The sequence below is a fragment of the Zootoca vivipara genome, chromosome 10 (genome assembly GCF_963506605.1).
Source record: "Zootoca vivipara chromosome 10, rZooViv1.1, whole genome shotgun sequence".
NCBI classification, from domain to species: Eukaryota; Metazoa; Chordata; class Lepidosauria; order Squamata; family Lacertidae; genus Zootoca; species Zootoca vivipara.
Genome location: NC_083285.1, coordinates 48,486,734 through 48,501,887, shown reverse-complemented (window position 1 = coordinate 48,501,887; position 15,154 = coordinate 48,486,734). Strand labels below are relative to the sequence as shown.

The 15,154-nt window shown below is 41.7% G+C and overlaps 1 protein-coding gene across 2 annotated transcripts in view; it reads left to right on the top strand.

Annotated features, from left to right (window-relative positions):
• The first annotated feature begins 5,182 nt into the window (after positions 1–5,182).
• The window catches only part of WASHC4 (WASH complex subunit 4), a 41,693-nt gene continuing 31,721 nt past the window's right edge, over positions 5,183–15,154 (top strand). The window contains exons 1-5 of one of the 2 annotated variants that reach the window (XM_035128666.2): positions 5,183–5,335; positions 11,990–12,129; positions 13,871–13,924; positions 14,279–14,344; positions 14,471–14,516. In XM_035128666.2, the coding sequence (XP_034984557.2) occupies positions 5,275–5,335; positions 11,990–12,129; positions 13,871–13,924; positions 14,279–14,344; positions 14,471–14,516 (367 nt within the window). In that variant the 5' untranslated portion in view covers positions 5,183–5,274. The remainder of the gene's footprint in view (positions 5,336–11,989; positions 12,130–13,870; positions 13,925–14,278; positions 14,345–14,470; positions 14,517–15,154) is intronic. The other variant, XM_035128665.2, reaches the window with a different exon arrangement.

The window sequence follows — 15,154 nt, the reverse complement described above, 5'->3', positions numbered from 1 at the left end:
AGCAGATGGAGAGGCGACAGAGGCTCAGTTTTATAACAGCCATGTAATATGTTATAAAATTTTTAAATTGTGCAGTGCTCAATATTATTATAATGTATGAACTAAATTGTATTATTCTTTTGCTGGTCTTTGACCGTATTAAAGTTTACTACTTCCATAAAATGTACTGACTCTTATTTATTTTCCCACTGAAAAATATTCCAAAGAATTGCAGTCTTAAGAAACCTGTTGTGTTGGGCTGTGATATCCTAAAATCTAACAGGAAGTATTTCCAAATAAGGGCCATCCAACAGCTCCAGTACAGAATATATACTAAGGAAAAATTCTCTCACAGCAGGACATCTCAGCACCACAAGATGTCAAATAGGGGTATTTTATTTCAAAGAACTCTCTCAGCAGCATTAACACATAAACGGCACACCTCTTTCGTTGCTCTGATTTATAAAATGTTTTTGTCTTGCAGGATCAGGTAGGAGGCAAGTGGTTTCATGAAAGCCTGAGCTTGCACCCAACCCTGCAGGGATTCTTTATGTGGGAAAGTCACACTGTTCTCTTTACTGGGCACGTATTTCATGTTTTCTGCTCAGCAGGTGTAACTGTGTGTCAATAGTGACCATTAATTGCTAGATTCCCCCCCCCCTTTGCCCCAAAAGGAACGGGGAAACTGGGTGGTAGTTAAAACACATTTTTCCTCAGAATAGACCCATTGATATTAATGAACATGATTAAGTTAGGTCCACTAATTACCACGGGTCTAGTCTGAGTAAAACCGTGTTGAACACCTCACACCACTATTAATTTTTGTGTATTGTATCCCAATTACAACCAGTCCACCTACTCCAGTTAAAACCACAGGGAACTTAAAAGCAGTCCATGATACAGACAGGCATCTACTCAGATAATCAGAGATATGCCCCTGAAAATGGGTGTTCTGTTTTTAGCAACTGGAAGGGTACCACTATGCTTTTTCCCTCCCCGTTTCTCAACTGATAAAGCACAAAACTGCCCCAGGGTTGCATAGCTGCCAAGTTTTCCCTTTTCTCGCGAGGAAGCCTATTCAGCATAAGGCAAAATCCCTTAAAAAAAGGGATAACTTGGCAGCTATGCAGGGTTGATGGGCATCCGAGACAAGAAATGGATAAGCATTTGTTGTATATTTTGATGTGCTGTTCCCAGTGCTTTTTTTCTAGAAACAGGTGCTGGTACTCACCATGAAGTTGTTACAGTGTCAAACTTTTTAACCAGAGAGAGAGAGCGAGGTCAGATGCCAGATTCTCCCTCCCAGCTGCCAGTGATTTTTGAGCCCTAGCCCTAGCCCCTAGGCCCAGTATTGTCTACACCAAGCATCCCCAAACTTTAGCCCTCCAGATATTTTGGACTACAATTCCCATCTTCCCCGCCCACTGGTCCTGTTAGCTAGGGATCATGGGAGTTGTAGGCCAAAACATCTGGAGGGCCGCAGTTTGGGGATGCCTGGTATACACTAAGAGGCAAATTCAAGGGGAGTACGACCAATTCGGTTGCACTGGGTGTGGAGCCTCAGAATTAGTTAGAAGGCAAAGGCAGAATTTGAATTAGAGTTTTAGGGTTGGCGGTGATGTGACCTGGGGGGGGGGGGTTTGCAGACGGTTAAAGGTGGCAAGTTGGTGGGAGGGCCAGAGCACGGCGGCTGATTTCTGCTTGCATCCAGGGTTGCAGTTATGGGAGAAACAAGACCCTCTTGGGGTGTTGATGCTGTGAACCCCTCCATCGTAGGTCCAGGTTGTATATACGTGTCAATAAACAAACCATATATCCTAAAGACACCACAGTCTCTGCTGTGCTTTATTTCCAAAAGGAAACATGAACCGTGGGTAAGGACTTGGAACCCCTGGAATCTCGAACCACTCAGAAATTTAGGTGGAACGTGTGACAGTATGATGTGGATCTGCCCTCGAACTTAGAAATCCATTGAATTTAGGTAGACATATTTCTTCGTAACCATGTTTAGTATTGCAATGTTACCTGTTTTTATTTTAAACCCCAACATCTATTTCCCAGCAACAATCAGGTGGCCTAACCAGCATGGCTGATCAATTTCATAATATTGTGTGAAATCTGGAACTGCTGCTACTAGTCCTCCTTATCGGTTGAGTCTTTGACCCTTTCCTGCCCACATGAAACCATTTCTGAGATTCTGCCTGTGCAACATTTATAATTCAGGTAGAGTTCTGTTTAAGACATTTCTGCTTTATTGTTCTTATCTCTTTTTATCTTCTTACAAACCAGTGTAGTAGTATTTGTTCATCTGTAGCCGATTTTCAAGTTTTACTGTGCTTTGAAGCAAGTTTTCACAAGAAAGAAGTCTTTCACGTTTTAGTTTTGATTTATTTATTTATTTTGTTCTGCTTGACTCTGCTTAGGATACCTTAAAAAGATAATAACTATGGTTGGATTGAATTACTGCCAAAGGGTGTGTCTCCACCCTCCTTGCTCTCTGCAAAAAGCAATGGTGAGTCTTTTATTACTGATTTTGCTGCCATCTGTATTGCTGCATGAGTATATTAAGCGCTCTCTCTTCAGCTTCAGGCAAGCTTCTATGACCTGAGCTTTAGTATAGCATTGAAGTTGCAGCACTTTTCTATGCTGAATTGTATTAGCCCGCTATAGGTTTTATTGTATGAATTGAATTTTAGAAACTTGCCCCCCATCTTTTATTTATTTCAAGGATGGGTAACCTCCTGCAGTGTTCCAGATGTTGTTGAACTAAAATCTGTATTATTCTGACCATGCTGGCTGGGACTGACAACCTATAGAGGGCCATAGGTTCACCTATGGCTCCCTCCCCCAAAGCATTCTGGGAACTGTTGCTTGTTACTGGGAATTGTAATGACGAGTCTCCTATGAACTCTCAGCACCCTTAGCAAACTAGAGATCTCAGGATTATTTGGGAGAAGCCATGACTGTTTTTTTAAAAAAGGTGTAAGTGCACTTTAAGTATATGGTGCTGATGTGACCTAGGTTAATCACCACTAAAGAGAAAATGCACCTCTCAAAAAGGACAAAAGAATATATAAGCTTGCATAAAATGTGCATATGCTGAGTTATGCATAGGTACATATTTAGAAATCATTACTGGATATTAAATAGAAATACATCACATTGTAGTGATGCATCACATTGTCTGCTAAGTCCAGGTGGTAAGTGTTGATGAGCAGCTTCAAGGACCCTATTCTCCCTTCAAATAGAGGACTCCTTTAAACAGAGAACTCTCCTCTGCAAACTAAGCCACGTGGCCAGCATCATTGAGATGCAGGCAGAAGCGGAGAAGCTGTGACTCTTCAGAGGCTGTTGAACTCCAATTCCCAGTGGCCCCAGTCAGGATGACTCAATGGTCAGGGATGATGGGAGTTACAGCCCAGCCACCTCGGCCACAGGTTCCCAGATCCTAAAGCATTTTAAGAGGAAAGTAGAAATGAAGGGCAGAATCTTAGTAGCTGAGGATATAGTGCCACCTTGTGAGAGAACTAGAAAAAGGATTGATTTTAAAATTATAACTAACACCAGCACAATTCAAGAGTTACTTTGTACGAACCAGCTGCCCAATGAGTGCAAAAACCAAGGGGTTCTACACATACACACTCATCTCTCCTTTGAGCATGTGGAATTGCATTTGCACTGTCAAATTATTTCTTCCTATATACGGTACATAGATGTGTAATAGGCTATCATTACACTGCAGTTCATAGGGCTGGCCACAGGCAACCATAACAACTCCAGTGTGGCAAGAGGGTGGCAGGCACCCCAGGCAAGTCATGTCTGTTAAAGTAGTGCTTTAAATGAATGGTGTGGATGTGACCTTGTGGGTCCACAATCAAGTTCAGGAAACATATTCCTCAAACTTCCATGTGCTCAGGCGACAAGGAAGGCACAATACTTTGCAACACTGTACTGAGTACTGCAGTCTTTTTTCTTCTCCTCTTAGTGGCAGCAACTATATTAAGTTCTGTCTTAGTTACTGGCAACCACATAACTGGATGCCAATCTGTCCATGAAGCCGTGTCAATTCACAGCTTCACTTGATGCTTCTCATGTGAACTCGGACAACTTTAAAATAAACACCAACTGCCTGTTGGCTTTGACTCACCAGAAGCAACATCATGTAGGTATTGATGTCTAATACATGCAGATTCCTCCTGCTTCATACTGGAACTGCTCTCATATTACAAATCAGGACAAAGAATAAATGAGAAAGTTTCTTACATTTCTACTCGTGCATGCTCATTCCTTTAGTCATTCTTACTAAGGAAAAAATGTAACTTAAATCTCAAAGGACTTTTGCTCCTATAAGGACATGTGGTCTCTCCAGCCTTAGTTCTGGTCTCTGCTTTGGATCTGAAGCAAAATGCTATGTCAGTTGGAAACTCTGATCTGTGGTGATCTCCTCCTGGGAGCACCAGAGCAGGTGTTTCAGTCCGGCATAAGCCATAGAAAATTGTAGGCTATTGGTTTTATTTAAATCAATGGGAGAAGAGTAGATTATTAATTTATTGCATTTATATCCCTGTTTTTCCTCTAATGAGCTCCCCCTCTCCTTATTTAATCCCCACAACAACCCTGTGAGGTAGGTCAAGCTAAGAGGCAGTGACTGACCCAAGGTGACCCGTGGAGCTTCATGGCTGAGTGGGGATTTGGACCCTAGTGTGTCAGGTCCAAGCCCAAGACTGTAACCACTACACCAAACCGGCTCTCCAGGAACCAGTTGCAGGCGCCCAGGTCTCTGCAGGCAGTGCATTTCCTGGAGGCAGAATCTGTTGCCTCTTTGGATCCTGCCACCTGAGGCAGTCGCTTCAACTCACCTAGCAGGTGGGTCGTCCCTGCCTAACCATAACCTATTCAGAGAAATAAGCACCATTAGGTTTAACTCTCAGCTGAATGTGCCCCGGATTGCAAGGGCCTGATTCTGAGTTGACATTCCTAAAATTGCCCTGCTGCTGCAAATCGGAATATATTTGCTTTCAGTTTTCAGTGCGGGCTGAAACTGCACCTCCCGCTGCCTGTCACGAGCTTCCCTCCCCGGTTGCCAGGCCCGCTTCACCCGGCAGGGGCCGCTGTTTGGGCGCCCCTCTAACAGCCCAAAGCGCCGCGGCCGCCCCGAGCTCCGGAAACTCCATTTCCCAGCCTGCCTTGCGGGCGTGGCAGGAAGTCCCGTGTCTTTGGAGTCGGGTGGTAAGGGGCAGGTCTGCTGCTGCTTCTGCTGCTCTTGCTGGCGCCGCCGCTGGGCGCGGGTCCGTCATGGCGCTGGAGACCCTCTCGCCGGACTGGGAGTTCGACCGCGTCGACGACGGTTCTCAGAGTAAGCGCGAGGGAGGCGGGAAGCGTGTCTCATTCTCTGAGGGGACCCAACAGCGGGGTTGGTCCCCCCCCATTTTGGAGGGATGGGGGGTTGAGTCCTTCTGCTCATGATGAGGACATCCCGCTCCCCCCCTCACCCTCCCGTAGTCAAAACGGCCTCCCCCATGAAAAGGGGCCTCGCCTCCCCACAGCTCCCTTCTCTCTCTGTCCCGCCCCGACTGACCCCTGAGGGAGGCCTTTTGCCTGCCCTGCCCTGCCCAGAGACTGCCTGCCTGCCTGTCAGCAGCCTTGTGCATCTTTTTGGGGGGGTGGGGGTGGTCTTATGGGGTGGGGTAGGGAGATGACCAGAGGCAGCCTCAAGCTCCCTCTTTGGGAAGCTGGCACCTTTGGCAGCCACGCTCTTCAGCTACCCATTTGCTCGCGGTCAAGGTGGTTGAAGGGTACAAGGGTGTCATCATCATTACCTGTACAAAAACCACCTCCTTTCTTCCCAGAGGCCAAAAATCAATAGCACACGAATTCCTGCCAGGTTGAGAGGAAGGAGTCTCTATCCCGAAATGGGGTGGAAAAGGTCTTCTGGATCTTAACTTCTGAGCAGGCATGCGTGGGATTGTACTGTTAAAAACTTGTTTCTTGTTAAAAGTCTCGTTCCAGTAATTAACAAAGATGACACCCCCCCTTTTCTTTCTTTCTTTCTTTCTTTCTTTCTTTCTTTCTTTCTTTTTTTGCATGCTGTCAGTTTTACCATTTCGGCCATGTTCCATTACCACCTCCCACTTGACTTAATGGTCCAAAATAGAAACTCAGTCCAGAGGATAGTATGATACAGTATGAGTAACAGTCTACATGTTTTTAATTATTTTATAGTTGCATTTTTTCTACTATAAACAATCATGCCCCTCCCCCCCCCGAATTAATTTATTGGGGATTACAATGCTACCCTCTGGTTCTATAACGCAGATAGTCCTCCTGCTGCCAATAAACATGCATTGGGATAGGGAGTAAAATTCGTCTCCTTTTTATAACTCTTTAGCCATGCTTCTTGCAAGTTGCACTGTGCTTTAAAAGTTTCCAAACATACGTGATTAAGCAATCTCATGTTTGAATTAAGAGGGAATTGTTGCTGTGCATCATGGTTGTCAATATACATCTGGAGTGTGGTGGTAGTTCTGGTTTGCTATGGAGCGGAAATGTATAATCAACTCTCTGTCACTTTAGCAGACACCTGAATTCAAGATTTGTTGTGTGGCGGAGATCCATACAATCACCAACATTTATCTGCTCTGTTTTTGGACTGACAAGAGTTTGATAGATTTCCCCTGAGTTTTATTGCATCTCTGTGGGTAAAACAGGGAATCTTATCTTTTTATAAGTGATTGTCAATATGGAAGTTTGGGGTAAGGAGATTATTTCAAATGAATACTGAACAAATGATTGTATACATACCACAGGTTCAACAACATTGGGTCTAATATAGAATGTAACAAGAGTCCTGCTGGATCAGACCAAAAGCTCACTTAGACCAGCATAGTATTCTCACACTATAAGGAGCCCACAAACGGGACTGAATTGAAATAGCACTTTCCCACTTGTGATTTCCGCTATTAGGCAGAACATAGCCATTCTGGCAAGCAGCCATTGATAGGTCCAATATGGGAAGCTATTGGTTATTGTAATGCAACTTGCTGTAGGTCAGCTGGCAGTAAGAAACCTCTGTGTTCTGAGTGTTGGGCTGCAGCTTGATTTCTGGAAGTACCCTTCCCACCTTTCAATTGAGGCTTTGCACTCTGACAAGCAGCTTCCTTGTTAATACAGTAATAACACTTTCCATTCTCTTTGCCTGTGTCTTTGGGGTTCTGTTTCGCTTTATTCTTCTAAAATAGCCACTTTATTCCAAATCTTCCCCAAATTTTTGGTTGCCTATTCTTTGCTTTCTCATTAAGTATGTGCTTTCTTCTTAGACACAGTTAGGCTTTATTCTTGCAGCTACACTAGTCATTAGCCAGAAAAATTAAGTCATGCTTGAAATAATTTAGTTGGGTGGTATGTGGCTTTCACTCTCTTCACTTTAGTTTGAAGAAACTGGACACTCTCTTCCACTTTGTTTTCACAACCTTCATTTAAAAAACACAAGAATAATTGCATGTGACAATGATTTCATGGTGTTAAAATTTAAACCTATGTAAATTGTTCTTCCACACACTTGCATGTACACGTCATATTAGTATGCTATGCATAATTTGAATTGAATTATCATGCTTTATCTAATACACAACCCTTACTTGGAGAATGTCGTGAACTGATCCATTTTTGTCACATTGATCTATAGCATATCGATGGCCTTTTTTTTTTTTAAAGGAAAAACTAAATTTCCTATCTTGACATTCTGTCTACCTGCTCTTTCTGGCATATGCAACAGAAGTTTATAATGTTTTCCACACAGAATTCACAGAATATTGAAGTAATTAGATGAAATGAAACAAAAAACAGGAAAACTTTGACATTTAACATCTGCCTTTCAAATCACCTTGCAGGTGGGTCAGGGAAGCAAGATGATAAAGAAAGCAAGATGAAAGCTATCTTGTAAAGCTGGTTAAAAATATTTATTCTCTAAATCATTTCATTTAAAACTTCCTGTGTAGCTTTTGTGGGATGATGCCTTTGATTGTCTTAAATTATAGCTTCTGAACAGTATATTTGACTCATATGTGAACTCTTGTGTAATTGACTATGTAATGCTGGAATCCGTTATTTAATAGAAAGCCAAAGGTGAATATAGTTAAAAATGTAACTTGGATTTTAGGAAAGCTGATTTGAATAAGCTCAGAGAACTGCTAGGTAGGATTCCATGACTAGATATTCCTAAAGAACAATCACAAAAGTTTCAATGAGAGAAAGAAATAGAAGACCTATAAAAAAGTCAGTATAGCTACACCAAAAAAACCCTGCTGGTTGTTGTCGTTGTTTAGTCGTGTCCGACTCTTTGTGACCCCATGGACCATAGCACGCCAGGCACTCCTGTCTTCCACTGCCTCCCGTAGCTTGGTCATACTCATGTTCGTAGCTTTGAGAACACTGTCCAACCACCTCGTCCTCTGTCGTCCCCTTCTCCTAGTGCCCTCAATCTTTCCCAACATCAGGGTCTTTTCCAGGGAGTCTTCTCATGAGGTGGCCAAAGTTTTGGAGCCTCAGCTTCAGGATCTGTCCTTCCAGTGAACACTCAGGGCTGATTTCCTTAAGAATGGATAGGTTTGATCTTCTTGCAGTCCATGGGACTCTCAAGAGTCTCCTCCAGCACCATAATTTAATCAGCTGAAAATAAAAAGGACATGCCTAAGATATGGAAGGGGAGTATGTCACGAAGAATGTGTAGCTCAGTGTCATGAGATCAATCCCATGTCTTGGGATTGTAGTCTATTGCAAGCTGAACATGAGTCAGCACTGTGATGTGTAAGAAAGGCTAATGCAATTTTTGGCTGTATTAGTAGAAATGTGGTTTCTAAGTTGCAATAGACAATGGCTCTGCTTTATTCTGCACTAGTCTAATGTCACATGGAGTACCGTGTCTTGCTCTGGGCGTCTTACTTTTTGAACAAGTTCAAATGAGGTGGTCAGGGGTTTGGAAAACAAACGTTATGAGAAAAAAGTTGAAGAAACTGCGAAAGAGGACTTCTGGCCCTCTTCTGTGTTGTCCAGGTATTTCTTTGCTTTCTCAGAGAGGAGGACTAGATTTAATGGGCTTAAGTTAGAGGAGTATGGATTTCAGCTGAGCATTAGGAGAAATTTCTTATCAGAAACTCAGCAGTGGGTTAGTGGCTTTTGCATTATCTTTGTCTTGTGGGTGTTGGAAGATTTTGTGAGACTGATTCAGGAATATTTTGTGAGTCTTACAAATTGTGTATTTTATTAATGGTTTTATTTTTGTTGAGGGTATTTTTAGAAGCTTTTTGAATTTTTGCCTGTATTTAATTGTTATTGTTGTAAACTGCCTTAGATTTTTTACTTACAAATGTGCCCTATAAAGTTTTTGCTTCTTTTACAATATTGTAGCTGCCAGTTTTAAACAAACCTGCTGCTTTTCATTCATAGTACTTAAAAGCAGTTGATGGTTTAGTGCAGGGGTCACCAAACTAAGGCCCGGGGGCCGGATGCGGCCCAATCGCCTTCTCAATCTGGCCCGTGGACGGTTCGGGAATCAGCATGCTTTTACATGAGTAGAATGTGTTCTTTTATTTAAAATGCATCTCTGGTTATTTGTGGGACCTGCCTGGTGTTTTTACATGAGTAGAATGTGTCATTTTATTTAAAATGCATCTCTGGGTTATTTGTGAGGCATAGGAATTCATTCATATATTTTTTCAAAATATAGTCCGGCCCCCCACAAGGTCTGAGGGACAGTGGACCGGCCCCCTGCTGAAAAAGTTTGCTGACCCCAGGTTTAGTGCTAGAAACTGTATTAGCAAAAATGGAAGTAAAAATTCAAGTGTATATGCTATCATCTTCTCTGGATTATGACTGTCGTGTGTAAATTCTTTTAGAATTGATAAGACTGCTACGTTGTGAACACAGGCTGAGAGTTAAAATTACCTTTGGATTCAGCACAGTCTTAAGTTTCAACAATATTCTGGCTATAACTTGTCCTTTTAAAGTTGACCGCTACCACTTATTTATTTATTTATTTATTGCAATATAGGCAATTGGTGTGCATTTGCATCAATATGTCACTGTATACTACTTTCAGTTTTTATGTTGTTGCTAAAAGTAAAGATGCTAGTACTAGTAATGCATTATTTAACACTGCAAATATTGCTCGGTTCTAGTTTCATTGCTTCTGCTAAGAGAAACTGAATAAAGCTTTATTATAAGCAACCATGTTTAGTTGACTGTGTGGGAAAGGAAAACAGTTTCCTGCTTTGTTGTAAATGAAGAAAATATATCCGCTCCAAAGCAAGGAGCTCCTATCAGCAAAAAACCATTTCAAAGTTGTTGTTTTGAGAATCCTTAGCTAACATACAGCTTGTAGATGTTCATTGATGGAAAACGGCAACGTTAGATCAGTCCTACTGGATCAGCTCAATGATCCACCTAGTCTTTGAAATCTACAACTAGAGAGCATGAAGGCAACAGCACCACTGTCCCAGAGACACACTGCCTCTGAACATGAAATATGTTTAGCTGGTTCATCACTTTTGAAGCCATTTAAGCCAATAGCCATCACCATGTCTTGGTGGCAGCAAATTCAATAATCTTACCATATACTGTGTGAAGAAGTCTTTTCTTTCTTCTGAATCTGCTGCTAATCAGATTTATTGGTGACCCTGAGTTCTAATGTTATGAGAAAGATTTCTCTATCCACCTAGCATAGAATTTTCTTTTCTCACTACTGCTGCATATTGAGGATGTTTTCCTGGAGCTTACTTCACAACCATTTACTGGACAGAACATTCAATGACTGTGCCTGTCAGTTATGAAGTTGAGAGTTTGCTCCCCCTCCCCATTCCGTTGTACTTACAGTAAATCTCATTTACGTATTTGTTGCTCATTCATCCAGTTTGAGGGGAGCTTCTTGGAGTTCTTCACTGTTTGTTTGACTTACCATATTTTTAATCTGTTTGTGTCATCTACAAACCTGGCTAACACTGCTACAGTTGACACTCAACTACAGTTAATTATAAATTAATTAATAGGAGTTTAAAAACAGTGGACCCTAATGGTTACTTCCCTCAATTGTGAAAACTGTTTCTTTATATCCTCTGCTTCCTGTTCTTCAGTTGGTCTCTAAGAGAATCTGTTCGCCGTAGCTCATGACCTCTAAGATTACTTAGAAACCTTTGGGGGCTTGGTCAAATATTTTTTGGAAATCTAAGTTTATAATGTGTGCCAGATTACTCCTAAGTGCTGACACTCATAATTTTAGGTTGATGAAACATGAGTTCTGTTTGCAGAAACTACAGTGCTTCTTCCTCAACAAGTTTTGTTTTCAATAGTTTTAAAAATTCTAGCTTGAGAAATAACTTCCCACTCATTTAGCTGTACTCCTAGCTTAACAGACCTTTAATATCCTGGTCACGCCATTGATTCCTTTTTAAAAGTTGGAGTTAACATTGGTTAAATTCCAAGGCTGCTAATATTAGTGATGTTGCATATTGTTGTTAGGATACTGAAAATATCCCTGGAAAAATAGGGGTGACTACCGGTAGTTACAGTTTAGTACATAAATACATGATTCATACATTCAGAAGTTCATGTAACTTTATGTGGACTTTGTCTTGTTCTGCTTTGGACAGATAGGTCCTTTGTATGAGGTTAAATTTGCATACACAACATTGTAAAATCGCCTATTGTGGAAATAGATCTTTTAAATCAAAAAACAAAAAAGGCACACACAGGACGTTCACTTGAACAACAGCATATTTATCTAGGTCAGGAGTGGCCAACCTTTGGTCTACTAGGTGCTGTTGGACTTAACTCATGTCTGCCCCAGCCAGCACGGCTAATGATGAGGAATTGTGGGAGTTGTAGTTCCACAACTTTTTGGAGGTCTGCAAGTTGACCACCTGTGATCTAGATTGTCTCTGTTGAAGGTTTAAGAGATGCTAGTTTAATGACTATGATAACAAATAACCTGTCCTAATGGAATACAATTTATTTTTAGAAATTCATGTTGGAGTACAGTTGAAGAATTATGGGAAATTTCTAGAGGCATACACTTCTCAGCTGAAGCGAATTGAAGATGCATTGGATGACTCCGTAGGAGATGTTTGGGATTTCAATCTTGATCCCATTGCATTAAATGTAAGCTTTTGTTTACTATGCACTTGTCTCTGTTCACTTAATTATGTTGTGTAATTGATATCTGTGAGCTAAAGCTCTTTGGAATAGGGCTGTAGTGCTTTGCATAGCTATGCACAATGTATATCCCGTGTTATTAATGACCTCTGTGTGTGGCTGGGTACAGGGATGTCTAGCATTCAGCTGCTTTCAGAAGAGAAGTATTCTGTTTTAAACATTGACACGCTTTGCATGTCACCATAAACCAAAGCATAGCTTAGCACGAATGCGCAAGCATGTGGGCTCCAGGAGAAGAAATCATGGGTACTTCGCTCCTCCTTAGTTATTCTGTTGCAATATTGAGCCATTATTTGGCTTAATGTGTTCTGCAAACCTGGTCTTATGGTTTAGCTCTCTCCAGACTAACCACACACTGTAACCAAGGCTTGCCCTATGGGTTATGCCTCGTGTGTTGTTCTGGTCTTGCCCACTACTGGCATGTGGTTCCTGGAATGTTGCCTTGAAGGGAATGTGGCTGCAAAAGGTTCCCCACCCCTGCAGCAGACCATCTCTCTCATCCTACCTAGTCAGTGCTGCCCTGTGGTGACTTGGGCACAGAGGAAAGGCAGGGTGGTATGGGGTACCTGAGGCATGGTCCCCTCCTAGAAGCCTAGGAAATTGCCTTATACCGAATCAGGCCTTTGGTGTCTACGCTGTTGGCTTTTGAAGACTTCAGACAGAGGTTTATATCCCAGCTCTACCTAGAGATGCCAGAATTGAACCTGGTACCTTCTTCGTGTTTTTGTTCAATAGAGCCTTCCCGTCCCCGTCCCCCAGACATATATTGTGTTTCCTAAGCTAAAAGCAGTTTAAAGAAAAAGGCAACAAAATTTAAAATTGAAGAAAATATAAAAACACAGGAATTATTGTTTCTATTATTTATAGCTTGGCTTTTCCCTTGATAAGGGACTCTAGGCAGCATACAACTAACATACAAACAGGAAAAAACAGGGGGAGGGGAGAAGCAAACATTAAAAATAAACACAATTATATATGTGTGTGTGTATCCCATTGAGTTCCACTCAAGGCTCAAGGCTTTTAAAATTTGCTGAGGGGAAGTGGAGGAGCAGGTGCCCTTGTTGAATCCTCTCATCTGTTGGTGGTCTCTTCAGAAGAAGTTTTTATGAGCTGTGTGACTTTAAAAAACAAAACCCTATGTAATCGTAAGAAATCATTATGGAAAACCTATAGAGGTAAAGCTGATAGATGGGAATCATGGTTAATTTAGACTGGGAGCCAAGGTTTTCATAATCTTCTGGTGGCAGCTCCTTGTGCATTCCAAAGTCCCTCAAATTCCTGGAACCCTAGTGATATCTAGCAATGGGCCTGTTTAGAAATCATACAAGTCATTGTATGCTAGATCGTTTCCATGTGATAGCTGTCGTTTTGTTAATATGTTTCTAAAAATAACATTTGGGGGAAAAACTTGTAGTTCTGCTCTGTGTGGTTCCTCCCCCTCCCCCATACAGGGGGAGGGTTTGGACAGGGTTTGTTTGTTTGTTTATTAGTTCTTTTCTTTTTAAGCAAACTATCTCTGTTACTGCCAGTATCATAATTTAAAATATATATGTAATCCGCCTGTATATTTGCACTTAAGATTTTGTTTGAAACAGGTGTGTCAACTGTAATTGGATATTTTAGCCTATTCAGTAATGTGGCAGGTCTCTGGCTTCCTAAAATCACCAGTTGTTTTGTTTTATTTTAGCTTTTGCCTTATGAACAGTCTTCCTTACTCGAACTCATAAATACGGAAAACAAGGTAAAGTTCTTAATTTTAAATATGTATTACGAAAACCTTTTTACTCCATTCTTCAGCTGAAAAGGCTTCTAGAGCAGTTTACATAATATCGGCAACAAACAGCAAAGTTCCTGCCTCCAGACTTACAACCTAAAACACACCAAAAAGGAAGATAATTGGAAAGGGAGGAGGAAAAAAAGGGAACTCAGGCACATGTTCTTCTAATAATCAGCTTGAATGGAAATATTTTAGAGAGAGAATGTGCTAAATGTAGCTAGCCCTGGCCTGATCCCCATCTCTCCCTTTGCTGCAGAGATAGATAGATAGATAGATATTGATGTACTAATATTTAGCTTTTCTATTTCATTTATCCAGGTTCTAAACAAAGTAATCACTGTGTATGCTGCCCTTTGCTGTGAAATAAAAAAGTTAAGATATGAGGTAAATATCTCATCATTTTGCCAACTACAAACTGCTTTCTAGAAACTAGTTAATTCACCATCTATATTATGAAGGTATGACTATAGACTTCATATTCAAGGGGAAAAATCTTTTCTTTGTTCCTAGGCAGAAACAAAATTTTATAATGGCCTCTTGTTTTATGGAGAAGGAGGTAAGTACTTTACAGTTCAGTCTGCTTTTGGTTGGATTTCTTGCACATCATCTGCCATGAGGTCCCAGGATAGGTTAGAATAGGGTGGGTTCTCTCAGGGTTCAGTGGTGCATCTTCAGCCTATGGTGAAAGTTATACAATGGCAATACTAGATATATCTCTGTGAGTAGGGTGTTCCACAAGCTCGGAGCTGTTACTAGGTAGGGTGATGGTGGGGGTGTGATGGTGGGGTCACATCACCCACCACTTCCAAACACCTGTTCATTTGCAACGGCCAAGCCAGGAGGTGTATGAGAGAGGAGGAATTTCCTCTTCTGCTCCCCATAGCATGGATCATCTTTCTTTCTTCCCCTCCACTGGTTCCATTGCAAAGTGGAACTTGTATCCCAATATCCAGGCTTGCATGAATTTTTTTTTTAGTGGTGTGGAGGCAAACAGAACCTCATGAACTGACAAAAGGGCCTTGGATCCAGTGTCCTCTGCTCCCCAAGATGGCGAAAGGCTATCTAGAATGGTGGAAGTTTTGAGGGCTGGATTTTGATCTCTCCGACGCCCACTCGATGTGGGAGGCGATGCTTCCTGAAGCCAAAAGCTCCAGGGCCTAAAATGTGCTACTGCCGGTGGTAGCTCTATTCAGG